General features: G+C 54.9%; 1 protein-coding gene across 4 annotated transcripts in view; it reads left to right on the forward strand.

The window, feature by feature from the left end:
- The window catches only part of LOC122371876 (raf homolog serine/threonine-protein kinase Raf-like), a 38076-nt gene that overhangs the window by 21899 nt on the left and 2879 nt on the right, over positions 1–13298 (forward strand). For 2 of the 4 annotated variants that reach the window (XM_043348628.1, XM_043348627.1), the window contains exons 2-11: positions 43–144; positions 608–764; positions 3311–3516; positions 5638–5742; positions 6205–6371; positions 8663–8853; positions 10321–10575; positions 11359–11737; positions 12034–12201; positions 12807–12955. In XM_043348628.1, coding sequence (XP_043204563.1) covers positions 43–144; positions 608–764; positions 3311–3516; positions 5638–5742; positions 6205–6371; positions 8663–8853; positions 10321–10575; positions 11359–11737; positions 12034–12201; positions 12807–12955 — 1879 coding nt within the window. The remainder of the gene's footprint in view (positions 1–42; positions 145–607; positions 765–3310; positions 3517–5637; positions 5743–6204; positions 6372–8662; positions 8854–10320; positions 10576–11358; positions 11738–12033; positions 12202–12806; positions 12956–13298) is intronic. The other 2 variants (XM_043348630.1, XM_043348629.1) reach the window with 1 other exon arrangement.

Here is a 13298-nt window from a genome sequence, read left to right on the forward strand (position 1 = left end):
GCGCAGCAATGTTTGTAACATCTTGTCCGTTCTGTGTTTCAGTTACAAAACATCCAGAATGTGATACGGTTGAAAAAGGAGAATGTAGATGCGCTGAACGCCAAGTTCGCCGGCTTCCAGCACCCGCCCAATATGTACCTGGATGTAAGTACCGCCACCGGCACTCGCTCGCAGTGTGCCACCTTTGATTATGGTTTGTTCATGTTACCAGTTTTGATGGTTTTACAAGTCGTCGGTTATTTTAAGATTTACACGTTGATATTGCGAATGTGATGTGTCATTAGCAATGGGTGCAAAATGTGTTTGTAAGCTACCTTTGTAATGTCACAAGTTTCGGTTATTTGGTTGCAATATCTCAATTTGTCTTCGCTTTTTTTCGTAGCCGTCATTGGTGTTACTACCATAGAGATCTTATAATATTATAAGATCTCTATAATATTATATTATACCATAGAGATCTTATAATATTATAAGATCTCTATGGTTACTACGAAGAGTCGTCCTGAAATACTTTGAAGCCGCGCAGATATTTGTTATACCCGTCCTGTCACCTATTCGGCTGCCCTTCCGTCCTCCCAGTCACATCGCCACCCTGAACGTGCCGCAGGAGTACAACGAGCTGACGCACAAGCTGCACGAGTTCGAGGCGCGCCGGCAGGAGCTGCAGGAGGCGATCGCTCGCGGCGCCAGCACCAACGGGGGCCTGGACGGCGCAGGGGCCGGCGGCGAGACCGTCGAGCGGCCGGTGCCTCACGTCTCCTCTGGTGAGTGTCCGGCGCGGGGAGGGGTGCTGATCCGGGGAGGCTGGGGAGTGAGGAAAGAAGGCAGGGATGTGGTAGTGGGTGGTGTGAAGACTGGAGATACATTTGGTAGAAGTTGTTTTTCCTGCAGCTCGTACAAAGCAGTGCAGTGCCTATTGAGGTGTAGTTTGTGCCGGGATGTTAAGTGCGGGTTGGTTTGTAGCTGTCCTCTGTGGGATTGTGCTGTGGGGGACGACCTTTGCCAGTTGGTGCTGAAGTGAATATGAATGTGATCTGTTCTAACTAGGTGGCGTTCGGGTGTTGTAGTACATCAGCTGTCCAGTTGCTGGTAGGTAGCGCTGGAGTCCTGCGGTGGAGTCCTCCCGCACCGGCAGTGGACGAGTTGTGCGGGCGATAGATGTCGCGGAGGTGGTTAGCTTTGGAGATTGATTGGCGTAGATGCGGTTAGGCTGCACTGGTTGCAATAGTTGTCCAATGTCTAGGTGCAATTCCACTGCGACGGGCCTACAGCTTCGCTAGGCGGTGCATCTGTCGTTCGTGGTCTCATGGACGTCATCTGTTAAGGCCTTGGAACTAAGGGCAGAAAGTTCCAGGGATTTGATGGTGGAGACACTGTTTTTTGGGGGGAGGGGTCACGAATGTCATAAAAGGCTGACTGTTCCATTACTAAGATCCTGCGGGACATGCTTTGCAATTCATAACGGTCCCACTTGCTGCAACGAGCGCTAGGTACTTGGTGGAAGTTCCGCTTTGTTTTCCATATTTAAATCTGAATGTTTTAAATGTGCCTACATAAATTAACATTGCTGCTTATGGTTTGCATTGTTTTCGTCCCGATCGTGACGCCTTCATCTTGATATCCGCAGACTGAATGTAATATCATGACAGTTGTATACAAAGTTGTAATAGCGCTGCACAACGATAATTTGCTGTCTTTATCGCAAAGGGAACGCCGTTCCCTTTGCTCATTGAATGCATTCAAAGGCTCAGACTCAATAGTCGTTCAAACTCACAAAAGCCTGACAACTGAGCCTCACTCATTGCCCAGGTTGATGCGTGTCGGATGCTATTGAAAAGCGGAATCATTGAGCCTCGAGGCAACATTTGCCTTTCCAGGATTAGTTTGAATGTGCGGTACTTTCCCCAAAAAACACATCGTCTCTGTATCCAAGTATCTCCTCCTCCCCCCCCCCCACCCCCCCCCCACACACACACACTCGCAACTACTGGTACTCGTGCCGGAAACTCAACTGAAACTGAATGTCTGCGCGCTGGGAGCTGGCTGTCTCCAGATCCGGCTGCAGCCCTGCCGATAATGACTCGGGGGTTCTTTCTGTGCGCTGAGGAGTGCGCATCCCTCCGGTGACATCCGGGTGGCTGTGGTCTGTCGTGACGCCACTGCGGCTCCCGCGGCTCGGCCGGCACCTAATTAGCCGTATTGGCACCGGCTCGGGGACTATGGGCGGCCGCGCTGTCGCGCCGAGCGTCCCCCTTTCAGCGGTATTGCGCCGTCGCTGGCGCCTTGGCTGGCGGCGATTAATTTAAACCGGCCTAGTACGCCGCGGTGGGCCGGTGATCATTTCGGGTTCGGGAATGAATTTTACGGTGACGTAGGTCCTGTCCCCGCTGCGCCGGCTGACGGGCTGTCCGGGCGGTGCGGGGTCCGTCTCGGGCTGCACAGACCGTCTGTCTGACCGAACGGAGCCCCGCTGCCGGACGGTGTTGGGGTAGGACGACCTCGACTGGTCTGTTTGGTATGCGGGCGGCCGCCCGGAGCCGATATGTCAGCCGGCGGTCCGGCCGGCCCGCTTGTGCATGAGTGTCTGCCGGCGCGCGGCGTCTGTGTCTATTTCGGGCCGTGTTTGGAGCGTGCCGTCGGAGCTATCGATTTGCCGGTATTTGCCCGCGACCCGGCAGACCCGCCGCGTATGTATGTGTGCCGGCGTGCGTGTGTGCTGATGCAACGGCTCCCGTTTCGGCCTGGCGCGTAAACGACCCGGAGCCACGTGCGCTGCTAACATTCACCGCTCGCAGTCCGCTCAGTAGTGACGCGGATGTGGAAAAATGACACGGAGATGACTATGAGAGCGTCTCCGAGCTGCCGGAGAGACAAGTGTCCTACGTCATACTGTGATATTGTATAAGGCTTGTGGGTTTCACCAGTGTCTACTATGTAGCATGTTGACGGAATGCGGGGACCAGTTCTTTCTGTGACCTGTCGCCGGACCTTGCGTCGGAGAACCTCTGTGTCGTTTGTGGCGCTAATTGAGATAGTTGTTTGTTGCGCCTCCGACAACTTGGGTGGAAGTCTCTACCCGTGTGTGTACTGTGTAGTGTATCCGCTTGGATAATCAATATAGACGTGCTCCTTTAGATGTCTGTCCAAGCGGCGTGACACTCGTCTGCTAATCATATTCTGCCCTTGCCGTTTTGAACCGCCTCATCCGATTGAACATTCCATCACCAACCGTATCTGACACCCTAGAATACAACATTCTAGCCAACGCGCTTCTCGGCCCCATCTAACCTACCCCTCGTCTCTCTCCCAGGAGTCAGCGTAGGCAGCTGCGGCTCACCGGCGCCCGTGCCGCCGTCACCTCTAAAGGCCTTCATCAGGGCGCACCTGCCCAACCAGCAGCGCACCAGCGTCACCGTCCGGTACGGCGTCACCGTGCGAGAGGCCCTTTCCAAGGCGATGAGCCTGCGCAAACTCACCCCGGAGACCTGCGTGGTATATCAGTGCTCCAAACCCCAGGTGAGCGGTGGGTGGTGTACCAGTGCTCCAAACCCTAGGTGAGTGGTGGGTGGTGTACCAGTGCTCCAGACCCCAGGTGGGGGGGGGGGGGTACCAGTGCTCCAAACCCCAGGTTGGGGGGGGGGTGTACCAGTGCTCCAAACCCCAGGGTGAGTGGTGGGTGGTGCAGTACCATTGCTTCAGACCCCAGGTGGGGGGGGGGGGTACCAGTGCTCCAAACCCCAGGTTGGGGGGGGGGTGTACCAGTGCTCCAAACCCCAGGGTGAGTGGTGGGTGGTGTACCATTGCTTCAGACCCCAGGTGGGGGGGGGGTACCAGTGCTCCAAACCCCAGGTGGGGGGGGGGGGTGTACCAGTGCTCCAAACCCCAGGGTGAGTGGTGGGTGGTGTACCATTGCTTCAAACCCCAGGTGGGGGGGTACCAGTGCTCCAAACCCCAGGGTGAGTGGTGGGTGGTGTACCATTGCTTCAGACCCCAGGTGGGGGGGGGGGGGGGGGGTACCAGTGCTCCAAACCCCAGGTGAGCGGTGGGTGGTGTACCAGTGCTCCAAACCCTAGGTGAGCGGTGGGTGGTGTACCGTTGCTCCAAACCCCAGGTGAGCAGTGAGCGGTGGGTGGTGTACCGTTGCTCCAAACCCCAGGTTGTGGTGGTGTACCGTTGCTCCAAACCCCAGGTGAGCGGTGGGTGGTGTACCGTTGCTCCAAACCCCAGGGTGAGTGGTGGGTGGTGTACCAGTGCTCCAGACCCCAGGTGGGGGGGGGGGGGGTACCAGTGCTCCAAACCCCAGGGTGAGTGGTGGGTGGTGTACCAGTGCTCCAGACCCCAGGTGGGGGGGGGGGGGGGGTACCAGTGCTCCAAACCCCAGGTTGGGGGGGGGGGGTGTACCAGTGCTCCAAACCCCAGGGTGAGTGGTGGGTGTTGTACCGTTGCTCCAAACCCCAGGTGGGGGGGGGGGGTACCAGTGCTCCAAACCCCAGGTTGGGGGGGGGTGTACCAGTGCTCCAAACCCCAGGGTGAGTGGTGGGTGGTGTACCGTTGCTCCAAACCCCAGGTGGGGGGGGGGGGTACCAGTGCTCCAAACCCCAGGTTGGGGGGGGGGGTGTACCAGTGCTCGAAACCCCAGGGTGAGTGGTGGGTGGTGTACCAGTGCTCGAAACCCCAGGTGGGTAGTGGGTGGTGTACCAGTGCTCGAAACCCCAGGTGAGGGGGGGGTGTACCAGTGCTCCAAACCCCAGGGTGAGCGGTGGGTGGTGTACCATTGCTCCAAACCCCAGGTGGGGGGGGGGTGTACCAGTGCTCCAAACCCCAGGGTGAGCGGTGGGTGGTGTACCATTGCTCCAAACCCCAGGTGGGGGGGTGTACCAGTGCTCCAGACCCCAGGTGGGGGGGGGGTACCAGTGCTCCAAACCCCAGGGTGAGCGGTGGGTGGTGTACCATTGCTCCAAACCCCAGGTGGGGGGGGGGGGGGTACCAGTGCTCCAGACCCCAGGTGGGGGGGGGGGGTACCAGTGCTCCAAACCCCAGGGTGAGCGGTGGGTGGTGTACCATTGCTCCAAACCCCAGGTGGGGGGGGGGGTGTACCAGTGCTCCAGACCCCAGGTGGGGGGGGGGGGTACCAGTGCTCCAAACCCCAGGGTGAGCGGTGGGTGGTGTACCATTGCTCCAAACCCCAGGTGGGGGGGGGGGGGTACCAGTGCTCCAGACCCCAGGTGGGGGGGGGGGGGGTGTACCAGTGCTCCAAACCCCAGGTTGTGGTGGTGTACCATTGCTCCAAACCCCAGGTGAGCGTTGAGGGAGGGGGGCGTGGTGGAGGGCGGAGGGCAAAACAGGGGAGAGTCATGGTAAATATTACAGGTGAGTGCAACAAACTGGGGTTTCGTGAAATTAAGTGTTCTATTCGAAAGGTTCCTAATGGCGGTACCTTAGACTGCGTCTGTTTGAATTAACACTTAACAGCAAAGATATCAAAGACGGCTGCAGCTGCTGTGTGTCCCTTAGACTAAATTATGTGCGGCCTCGCTGTTTTCTGGTTCACTGCCCGATGCATGTCCCTGTTCCTAAAGGCCACAAAGTACATACATTCCCGTACGTTCCCGTTTGACTGACTTCACCGTCCGCCAGATCCGGATACCATGGGACGCGGACATTACGTCACTGGACGTGGACGAGATCCGTGTGGAAGTGATCCACATGACCCCAGTCACCACCAGTATATCGCACAACTTTGTGAGTACCGCCGGCGCCGCGGGGAGGGGGGGGGGGGGGGTCCGGCCGCGGTGAAACATGTGAAGAACGGGGGATGATTAACGCAGCTGGTTTTTATTGGCTAGATTCGATACTTTGTTGGTGGAACCGCTTAATGATATGTACGACGGAATGATGTACAACGTGGCAAGCATAGCGACAATGTATTTGCTATTAAGTAAGGGAACAGAATATGGCTGTGACGACTAAATGGTCATATTGTGCTTCACAAGCTTTGCATAGTGCTACCATATAGTTTTTTATTGTTAACTACCGGCTATTACACGATTACTAGAAGCGGCCGTGACAGCTGCGATCAGCCAGTGTGCTGTGATAAGTGTTGCTGGCTGGCGACACATGTGTCTCCCTTTTAATCACCTGTGCCACACCGGCCGCCTCGCCTCCCCGAACTGTCGTCTGACCATGACCTCTGGACGTCCTCAGGTGCGCAAGACGTTTTTCCCGCTGGTGTTCTGCAGCTTCTGTCGGCGGGTGCTGTTCACGGGCTTTGTGTGTCGCACGTGCGACTACAAGTTCCACTCTAACTGCTCGGAGAAGCTGCCGCCGCTCTGTCAGTCGGTGGTTAACGTCAACGTCACCAACTACCAGCAGTGCGTGGCGGGACGGGAGGGAGACGAAATGGAGGGTGGGAGAGAGACCGTTAAAGGAGGGAGACCGAACGGAGAGGGTGACCGGGCCACAATATCAGCTGCGGCACACATGCAGTCTGTCCTGTAGGTTCATGTTGACGATACATTGACTGACAGATTATTATTGTGGCAAGACGGCAGGGAGACCGAACGGAGGGGGAGGGTTTTCACTTGGTCTTTATCCCTCAATATGTTCGAGCGCTTTTTGGATAATTCCGTTTCAACGTAGGGATGTCAGATCAAGTTGACAGCGCTTCACGCCGTTCGCGAATGTTCTAAACAATGCTATAGTCTGTTTTTCGTATCTTCTACCTTCACTCAAAGATGTTTTGTTCCTCCAGCACGTTTTTAGGGTATAGTTTTCAAATATTGGCCGCATGGCCCACCACTCATTGCAGGAGTTTGTTGCTCGTGTTGGAGTTCGCCTTCAGTGCGCAGTTCAAATCGGAAAAGAAACCTTTAAGCTAGAGTATCGCTTGTATTATCGTTACCACGGTTTATTGGTACTGACTACCGACCTATACACAAGGACGTTTTGCTGAGAACATTTAAAGAATAGTTTAAAGCTAGCACTTCCTCGTCATTGGGTAAAAGAAACTAAATGTGTTGCCTATATTTTTCAAATGCTTAATTTATGTTTTGCTTTATTTACGTTGCGATAACTTTTACACCGACGAATAACAAAATTATCTTAGCCCACGCCCGCTTGGGGGGTCCCCAGGCAGATTTGCTTCATCTTATTATTTTCCTATCTGCCTCACGCGATCATCCCGAAAAGTAAGCAAGGTGCGAAGACACGGGCAAGAATCGATAGCTCTCAACAATTACTTTCAGCAGTATACGTATATAGTAGGTATATACCGCATTTTGCTGAGGTCAATAGTGAAGGCCGCTGAAGGTCATTAATTAAAAAAAAAACTCCCGAGCTCAACATTAAAGCACTTCACGGATAGGCTTTTTAGGATCCGGCCCGGCCCATATCCGGCAAGTCACATCCAGATCCGCCCATTATCCGCCTTTCTTTGAATATCAGAATCCGGCCCACCCATGGCCCGTATTGCAGCCAAACTTCCAAAAAATATCCGTAATAATCCGTTTCACCAATAACTGGTTTCACCCAAAACTGGACTAACAAATTCAATCTAAGGGACCAGACACTGTCTAAGGGACCAGACACTCTGCTGCCGCTTAACACATTAGGTTAATTTTTAACTTCAATGTTGAATGTTAAAATTTTGATCCGTTTTGATCCGGGTTCAACCTTCAATTCCCAAATCCGGCCCGCCCATATCCGTTCTTTTTTAACAAATTTAGAATCCAATCCTATCCGGTCCGCGGATTTATCCGTGGATAACGGATTTATCCGGCCCATGAAGTGCTCTACTCAACATGTTTGGACAAATCTGACCAAACCTTGTCAACCGATTGAACTACAGCGCCGTCGAAACATCTTTAGTTCTAGCAGCTATTAGGTATTGTCGAAAGCTGCTGGTGATCTTTATCATCTGACATGACCTTTTGAGTGACCGCTGGCAATCACCAACGCCTTTGGGCTTATATTATGATACACAAATGCAGGTAATAACGACAATAACACCCACGTATGCATTTTTCGTATTATATTGCGCTGAAAGCATGACGAAGTTGAGCTGTGCCACCACCGACGGTGTTTCTCCGCGCCTTCAACACTTTTCTTTCTGGTATCCAAGGAAGTAAGTTTTTTATTCTGGCGATATTCGTTGGTTGTGCTCCTTCTTCACCGCCTTATTTCAGTCACCTAACCCACATTTCTTTTGCTTTGAAACGTTGAAAGAAAACGTTACGATCATTTTGTCTTGTCTGAGACCAAGGCAGGCCATTGCCCTTCTGTTGTTTGAAAACATAATGAAATTAGAAAGGGTTAATTTTGCCAGAATTAAAATATGATGTCACGCTTTTATGCAAATGCATTTCACTTGACAAAGAACATCGCATTTTGATTAACGGGATAGGCCAAGGGGACACACGTTCGATCTTGCGTTCGAGATAAAAATTGACTTTGCACCGGTGTTGATTTAATTAGATGTTCGCTGGAGCACGTGATTAGAGAGTTTACCGTCTTTGAGTGAAGGTAGAAGATACGAAAAACAGACTATAGTCTCACGTTGATGCCAAACAACATGTAATGTCGAGCCGTCTGCCCTTTAGCAGCTGCTCGTCGCTTTGTCATCCACCTTTTTAACCCTCGGCGCACCACTTTTCTGACCCTACAGCTTGTTGGCCAACAACTCTGCCGGCATCCTGTTGGCGCCGTCATACCTGCGCGGAGGTCGGCAGGGCGACCCACGCCTGCCAGGAGCGGCGCCTCTGGCGGCCCGGGAGCGCAGCACCTCAGCACCCAACGTCAGCAACCACGTGGACCCGGCGGCGCTGGGCATGGACCAGCTTCGGCGGGCCTACCCCGGTCAGTGGACGGGACAGGGAGAGAGGGTAGGAGGGAGGGATAGGGGAGACGGAGACGCGCAGGGAGGGGGCCAGCGGACTGGAGAGTGTAGCGGTTTTCAGTGTCAATTAAGTCGTCAGGGAAGTAGTGAGACCGGTGCTCGGTTTCCCGAATGTCTCCGTTGAGAGCGATAGTGAGCTCCCCGGGCCGGTGTTGGGTTCCTGTTAGTGCTCGCTCTCCTCGCCGTGTCCCTGATAATCAATTCCCCGTGGTAGCGCGACCGCCGGCGCTGAAACTAATCACTCGCCGCCAGGGTTTTCCGCCTGGTAGTTGTTATGACGAGTTGTTCGGGACCAGTCCACGCGCCTCCGCCAATCAACAGGTGGTCCTTAGGTGGCTGCTCCGAGACGGGTCTTGGCCAACTATCCAGGGCGTTATTACGCGCTCGTGTCGTCCGCGAGCGCCTGTGTCGCGCCCCAGGAGGGAAGGTCCTGCCACTCAGCAATCCTACTACAATATAGGAGCGGCGTCCCATCGTCCCGCCCCACTCCCCCGTCCCTGACCCGGGTTCCTGACCGACAACAGAAGCCAGCGCACGTGTTTGTGACTGGCGGCCCATTTAGGCCCGTGGCTGCCACAGCTGTCGGTGACGTCACTGGCGCACTGCGTGACGTCACCGGCGGCCGGCCGCAGCCGGCACCGGGTTGTTTTTAGACACCGCGCCGGTCGATGATGTTTTTCTGACGCCGTTTGTGCCGTCAACGTGCATGCCCGGCGTATGGGCCCGGGGAGGGGCGGGCACAGATAGGACAGCAGCGTATTCCCGTGTAATTTGCGCCGGGAATGTTCCACGTTACGTAAAGCGTGCGCCGTTGAAATACCCGTGCGCCCGCCGATGACGATGTGACTCTGAGACGGACACCGTGTTCTGACGCACTCGCTGACGCTGCTCACGGTCGGCTGAGCCGCCTTATTGTGCGACACACGACGCGCTCGCCGTGACGCCTCGGGTGTCAGTCAGCTGACGTCACGATAGTGCGTTGACGGCGTACGCGTCTATGACTACAGTTGTTCGCAATGTCAGTTCTCCCCCGACGAGCCTCGGTCGCCTGACTCCGACATACACTCCCAACATGTTGTGTTCGGTCCCCACTGCCTCCCTCCACAGCTGGTGTTGGTTACTGGTTATGACTGTGGTGATTGGTTACGACCGACTAACCCCTGGTGGTGGTCTTACTCGCATGACCTTAAAAACAATGTGCACTTTGATGGTTATTTCTGTTTCGTTTGCGTATTTAAGCTTCTTTTGTAGCCTAGCAGCTCTGTTTGATGTTTAGATGAATGTGATAAATAATGAATGCATAGCTGATAACCACAATTAATCCCACTGATCTGTGTATAGCACTGAAGTCATGGTAGCTGCATGCAGTATCTGGTTTTGGTCTGACTGTGGCCTGTAGCCTCTGCTGACTAACCCGAGCCGTGTAGGTGTAGCGGCGGCGGTGGCGGCGGCGCCGGCGGCCGGCGGCGACTCACCGGACGGCTGGGGCCATCTGCTGGCCGGGCTCCTCACCACACCACGACCTCTGCGGCGCTTCCGGCCCGGGCACGCCGCCACGCCCAATACGACCGCCACGCCGGCCACGGCAGCCACGCCGGGCCGGCGCCGCAAGTACGCCACTCTGGAGAGACCGTCGCGACGCACGGCCAAAACGGCGGCGGCGCGACTGGCGGCGATCGCCGGTGGGTGAGCGCGTCCCGCCCTCCGTCCTTTTCTCTGTCCCTCCGTCTGTCTTTCCCTCTGTCCCTCCCTCCGTCTATCTGTCCCTCTGTCCCTCCGGCCTCCGTCTGTCAGTCTGTTCCTCCGTTCGTTCCTTCGTCCATCCGTCTGTTCATCCATCCATCCGCCCGTCTGTCTCGGCCGTCCTCCTTCCGTCCGTTCGTCCCTCCTTCCCTCCGTTCGTCTATCCCATCCCTCCGTTCGTCCATCCTTCACTCTGTCCCTCGTCCGTCCCGGCTGGAGATGTGTGTGGAGGCCGGACGGACGGCAGAACTGAGAGACGGGTACCTACTGTACCGCGAACAGGCAGCCAGGAGGCGCGACCTGCTTGGTAAAATGGAAACAGCCTTGAGTTTGTCTTGCCCGATCGGCTAGTGCAGTTATATTATATTGTCTTCTTGCTGTTGATGATTTAGCATGCACTACATTTAGCATGGGAACTACATACTTGGCTGTTCAAAATATTTGCCTTTGGTGTTGGTTTTCTTTTGCTGCCTTTTCACTGTTAGGCGTCGTTGCATGAAATGTACCAGCACACGTTGCATCTTATTCCTTTAAACTAACAACTAACTACGTGCCAACCGCCCATCCTGTGGGCTGAACTCTGACAGACCAAAAGCCACCGACTGACGTAAAACCAGGGGTCCATATCCCCGCAGACTTGACCCGCCCGCCGAGACTGACTCGCCCCGCCTATCACACCCGTCCCGGTGTCTGACGCCGCGCGCTGCCACCATCACCACCAGGTCCTGGCGCGGCGCTGGTGCCTCCCGGCTCTCAGGCACACTCGTCGCCCTCCTCCTCGCCGACCAAGCTGTCCCACTCACACTCAGCCCACGGTTCGCCGACCTCCATCCACCGCGGCACCCGGCCGCGCGCCCGCTCCGCAGACGAATCCAGCAACAAGAAACTCGACAAGAGTCGCGTGCGAGAGTCGTTCGACGACTGGGAGATCTCCTGGGAGGAGATCCTCATGGGCAACAAGATCGGGTCGGGATCGTTCGGGACGGTCTATAAGGCGCACTGGCACGGCCCTGTGGCAGTGAAAATACTGAACGTGAACGACCCCAGTCCGGCGCAGCTGGCGGCCTTCAACAATGAGGTGGCCGCCCTCCGAAAGACCAGGTGGGTGACCGGTGAGGGCGGTGGAACACTTCCGACTGTTCTTTGTTTTTTTTTTTGTTCTTTGGTTTTGGGGCTTTGGTTGGTTACGATTTCTCGTTGATTTTGTTTCTTCTTTCTTTTTACTGAACTTCGCTACATACTGTACTTTGTTTTTAGTATCGCCAGCGTGAGTCTGAAGAATAAGATAATGTGTACTCACTTGACATAAGAATGCCGCCAGGCGCCAGCTGTTGAACTCCTCTATTTGGAGCCCTTTACGACATCGTAATGTTGACCTGACCTGGCCTTTCCGTCAGACACGTGAACATCCTGCTGTTTATGGGCTGCGTGCGGCGGCCAAACCTGGCCATCGTCACCCAGTGGTGCGAGGACTTCAGCCTCTACAAGCACATCCACGTCTTCGAGACCAACTGGGACCTCGGGCAGAAGCTGGACTTTGCACGGCAAACCGCCTGTGGCATCGAGTGAGTGGATGGGCGCGGTTAGTTGTGGGTGCGAGCTGGGGTCTGGGGTGGGGAAATTGGACAGAAGTGCGAACTAAGATACATAGTTCTGATGGTGAAAATTTGATATTTGGTTGGTGTGATTTTCATGTTGAAGTGAAGCGTGTCGGTCGTGTTAGTATAAAGCGAGTTATTGATCATGTAGTCAGGCGCGAAGTTGATGGGTCTAGTTGGCGAAGTTCAGGTGTAAGCTTCTAAATGTCCCAGCCTTTGTGATGAAAAACGGCTATTATTACGCCTGAAATATGTAGAAATAGCGTTGAGAGTAACACAATTTATCAGCTATCACATTTAGTAGGTCAAGCATACGGCTTTACTATTGGTTGTTGTAAAGGCTTGTTGGTTCTCCGGACCGATTTTATTCTCCGGGACCAGGAACGAAAACTACAATTCCAACATTGGTCTCACTGCATTCAACATGTTCGACTGTTCCCATAGAGGTCGTTAACTGATGTTTCCGTTGAGTCGAGCGGTACGCGCCTTCCCATAATTTGCAAGGCCTCGCCCGACGCGGCGCTGCTGATTGTTCGATTGTGCCGACTAAGCGTCCACCTCCCTCCTCGCAGGTACCTCCATTCGCGTGACATCATTCACCGGGACCTCAAGTCGAACAACATTTTCCTGCACAACGACTACACGGTGAAGATTGGCGACTTCGGCCTGGCCACGGTGAAGACACGGTGGTCGGGCAACCAGCAGGCCCAGCAACCGACCGGTGGGTACCGACAGGGACGCTGGTTGTTGCTGGTAGCTAGCCACGTCTGGTCGCTGGTCGCTGACCGAGATGGCTGGACGGCACCTAGCGTGGTTGGGCTTCGGGGAGAAGGTGGTAGGACTGCCAGGTGGCGCCTCCTTCGGGGGACGTGGTGGCTGCTGATGCCTCTCTGATTTGGCAGGGGTGGGAATGACTTTGTGTGCATCAGGATGTTGGGTTTGTCGGGATGGTTGGCGAGTCAGTTTTGGCAGTGGTGTGAAGACTGAGACTAGGTTTGGATGTACACTGCTCATTGCGGTCGTCATCCACTGAGTAGTCGCGGTTCTTCACAGAAAGCGTATAT

Source organism: Amphibalanus amphitrite, unplaced genomic scaffold (assembly GCF_019059575.1).
Source record: "Amphibalanus amphitrite isolate SeventyFive unplaced genomic scaffold, NRLGWU_Aamphi_draft 001287F_arrow, whole genome shotgun sequence".
NCBI classification, from domain to species: Eukaryota; Metazoa; Arthropoda; class Thecostraca; order Balanomorpha; family Balanidae; genus Amphibalanus; species Amphibalanus amphitrite.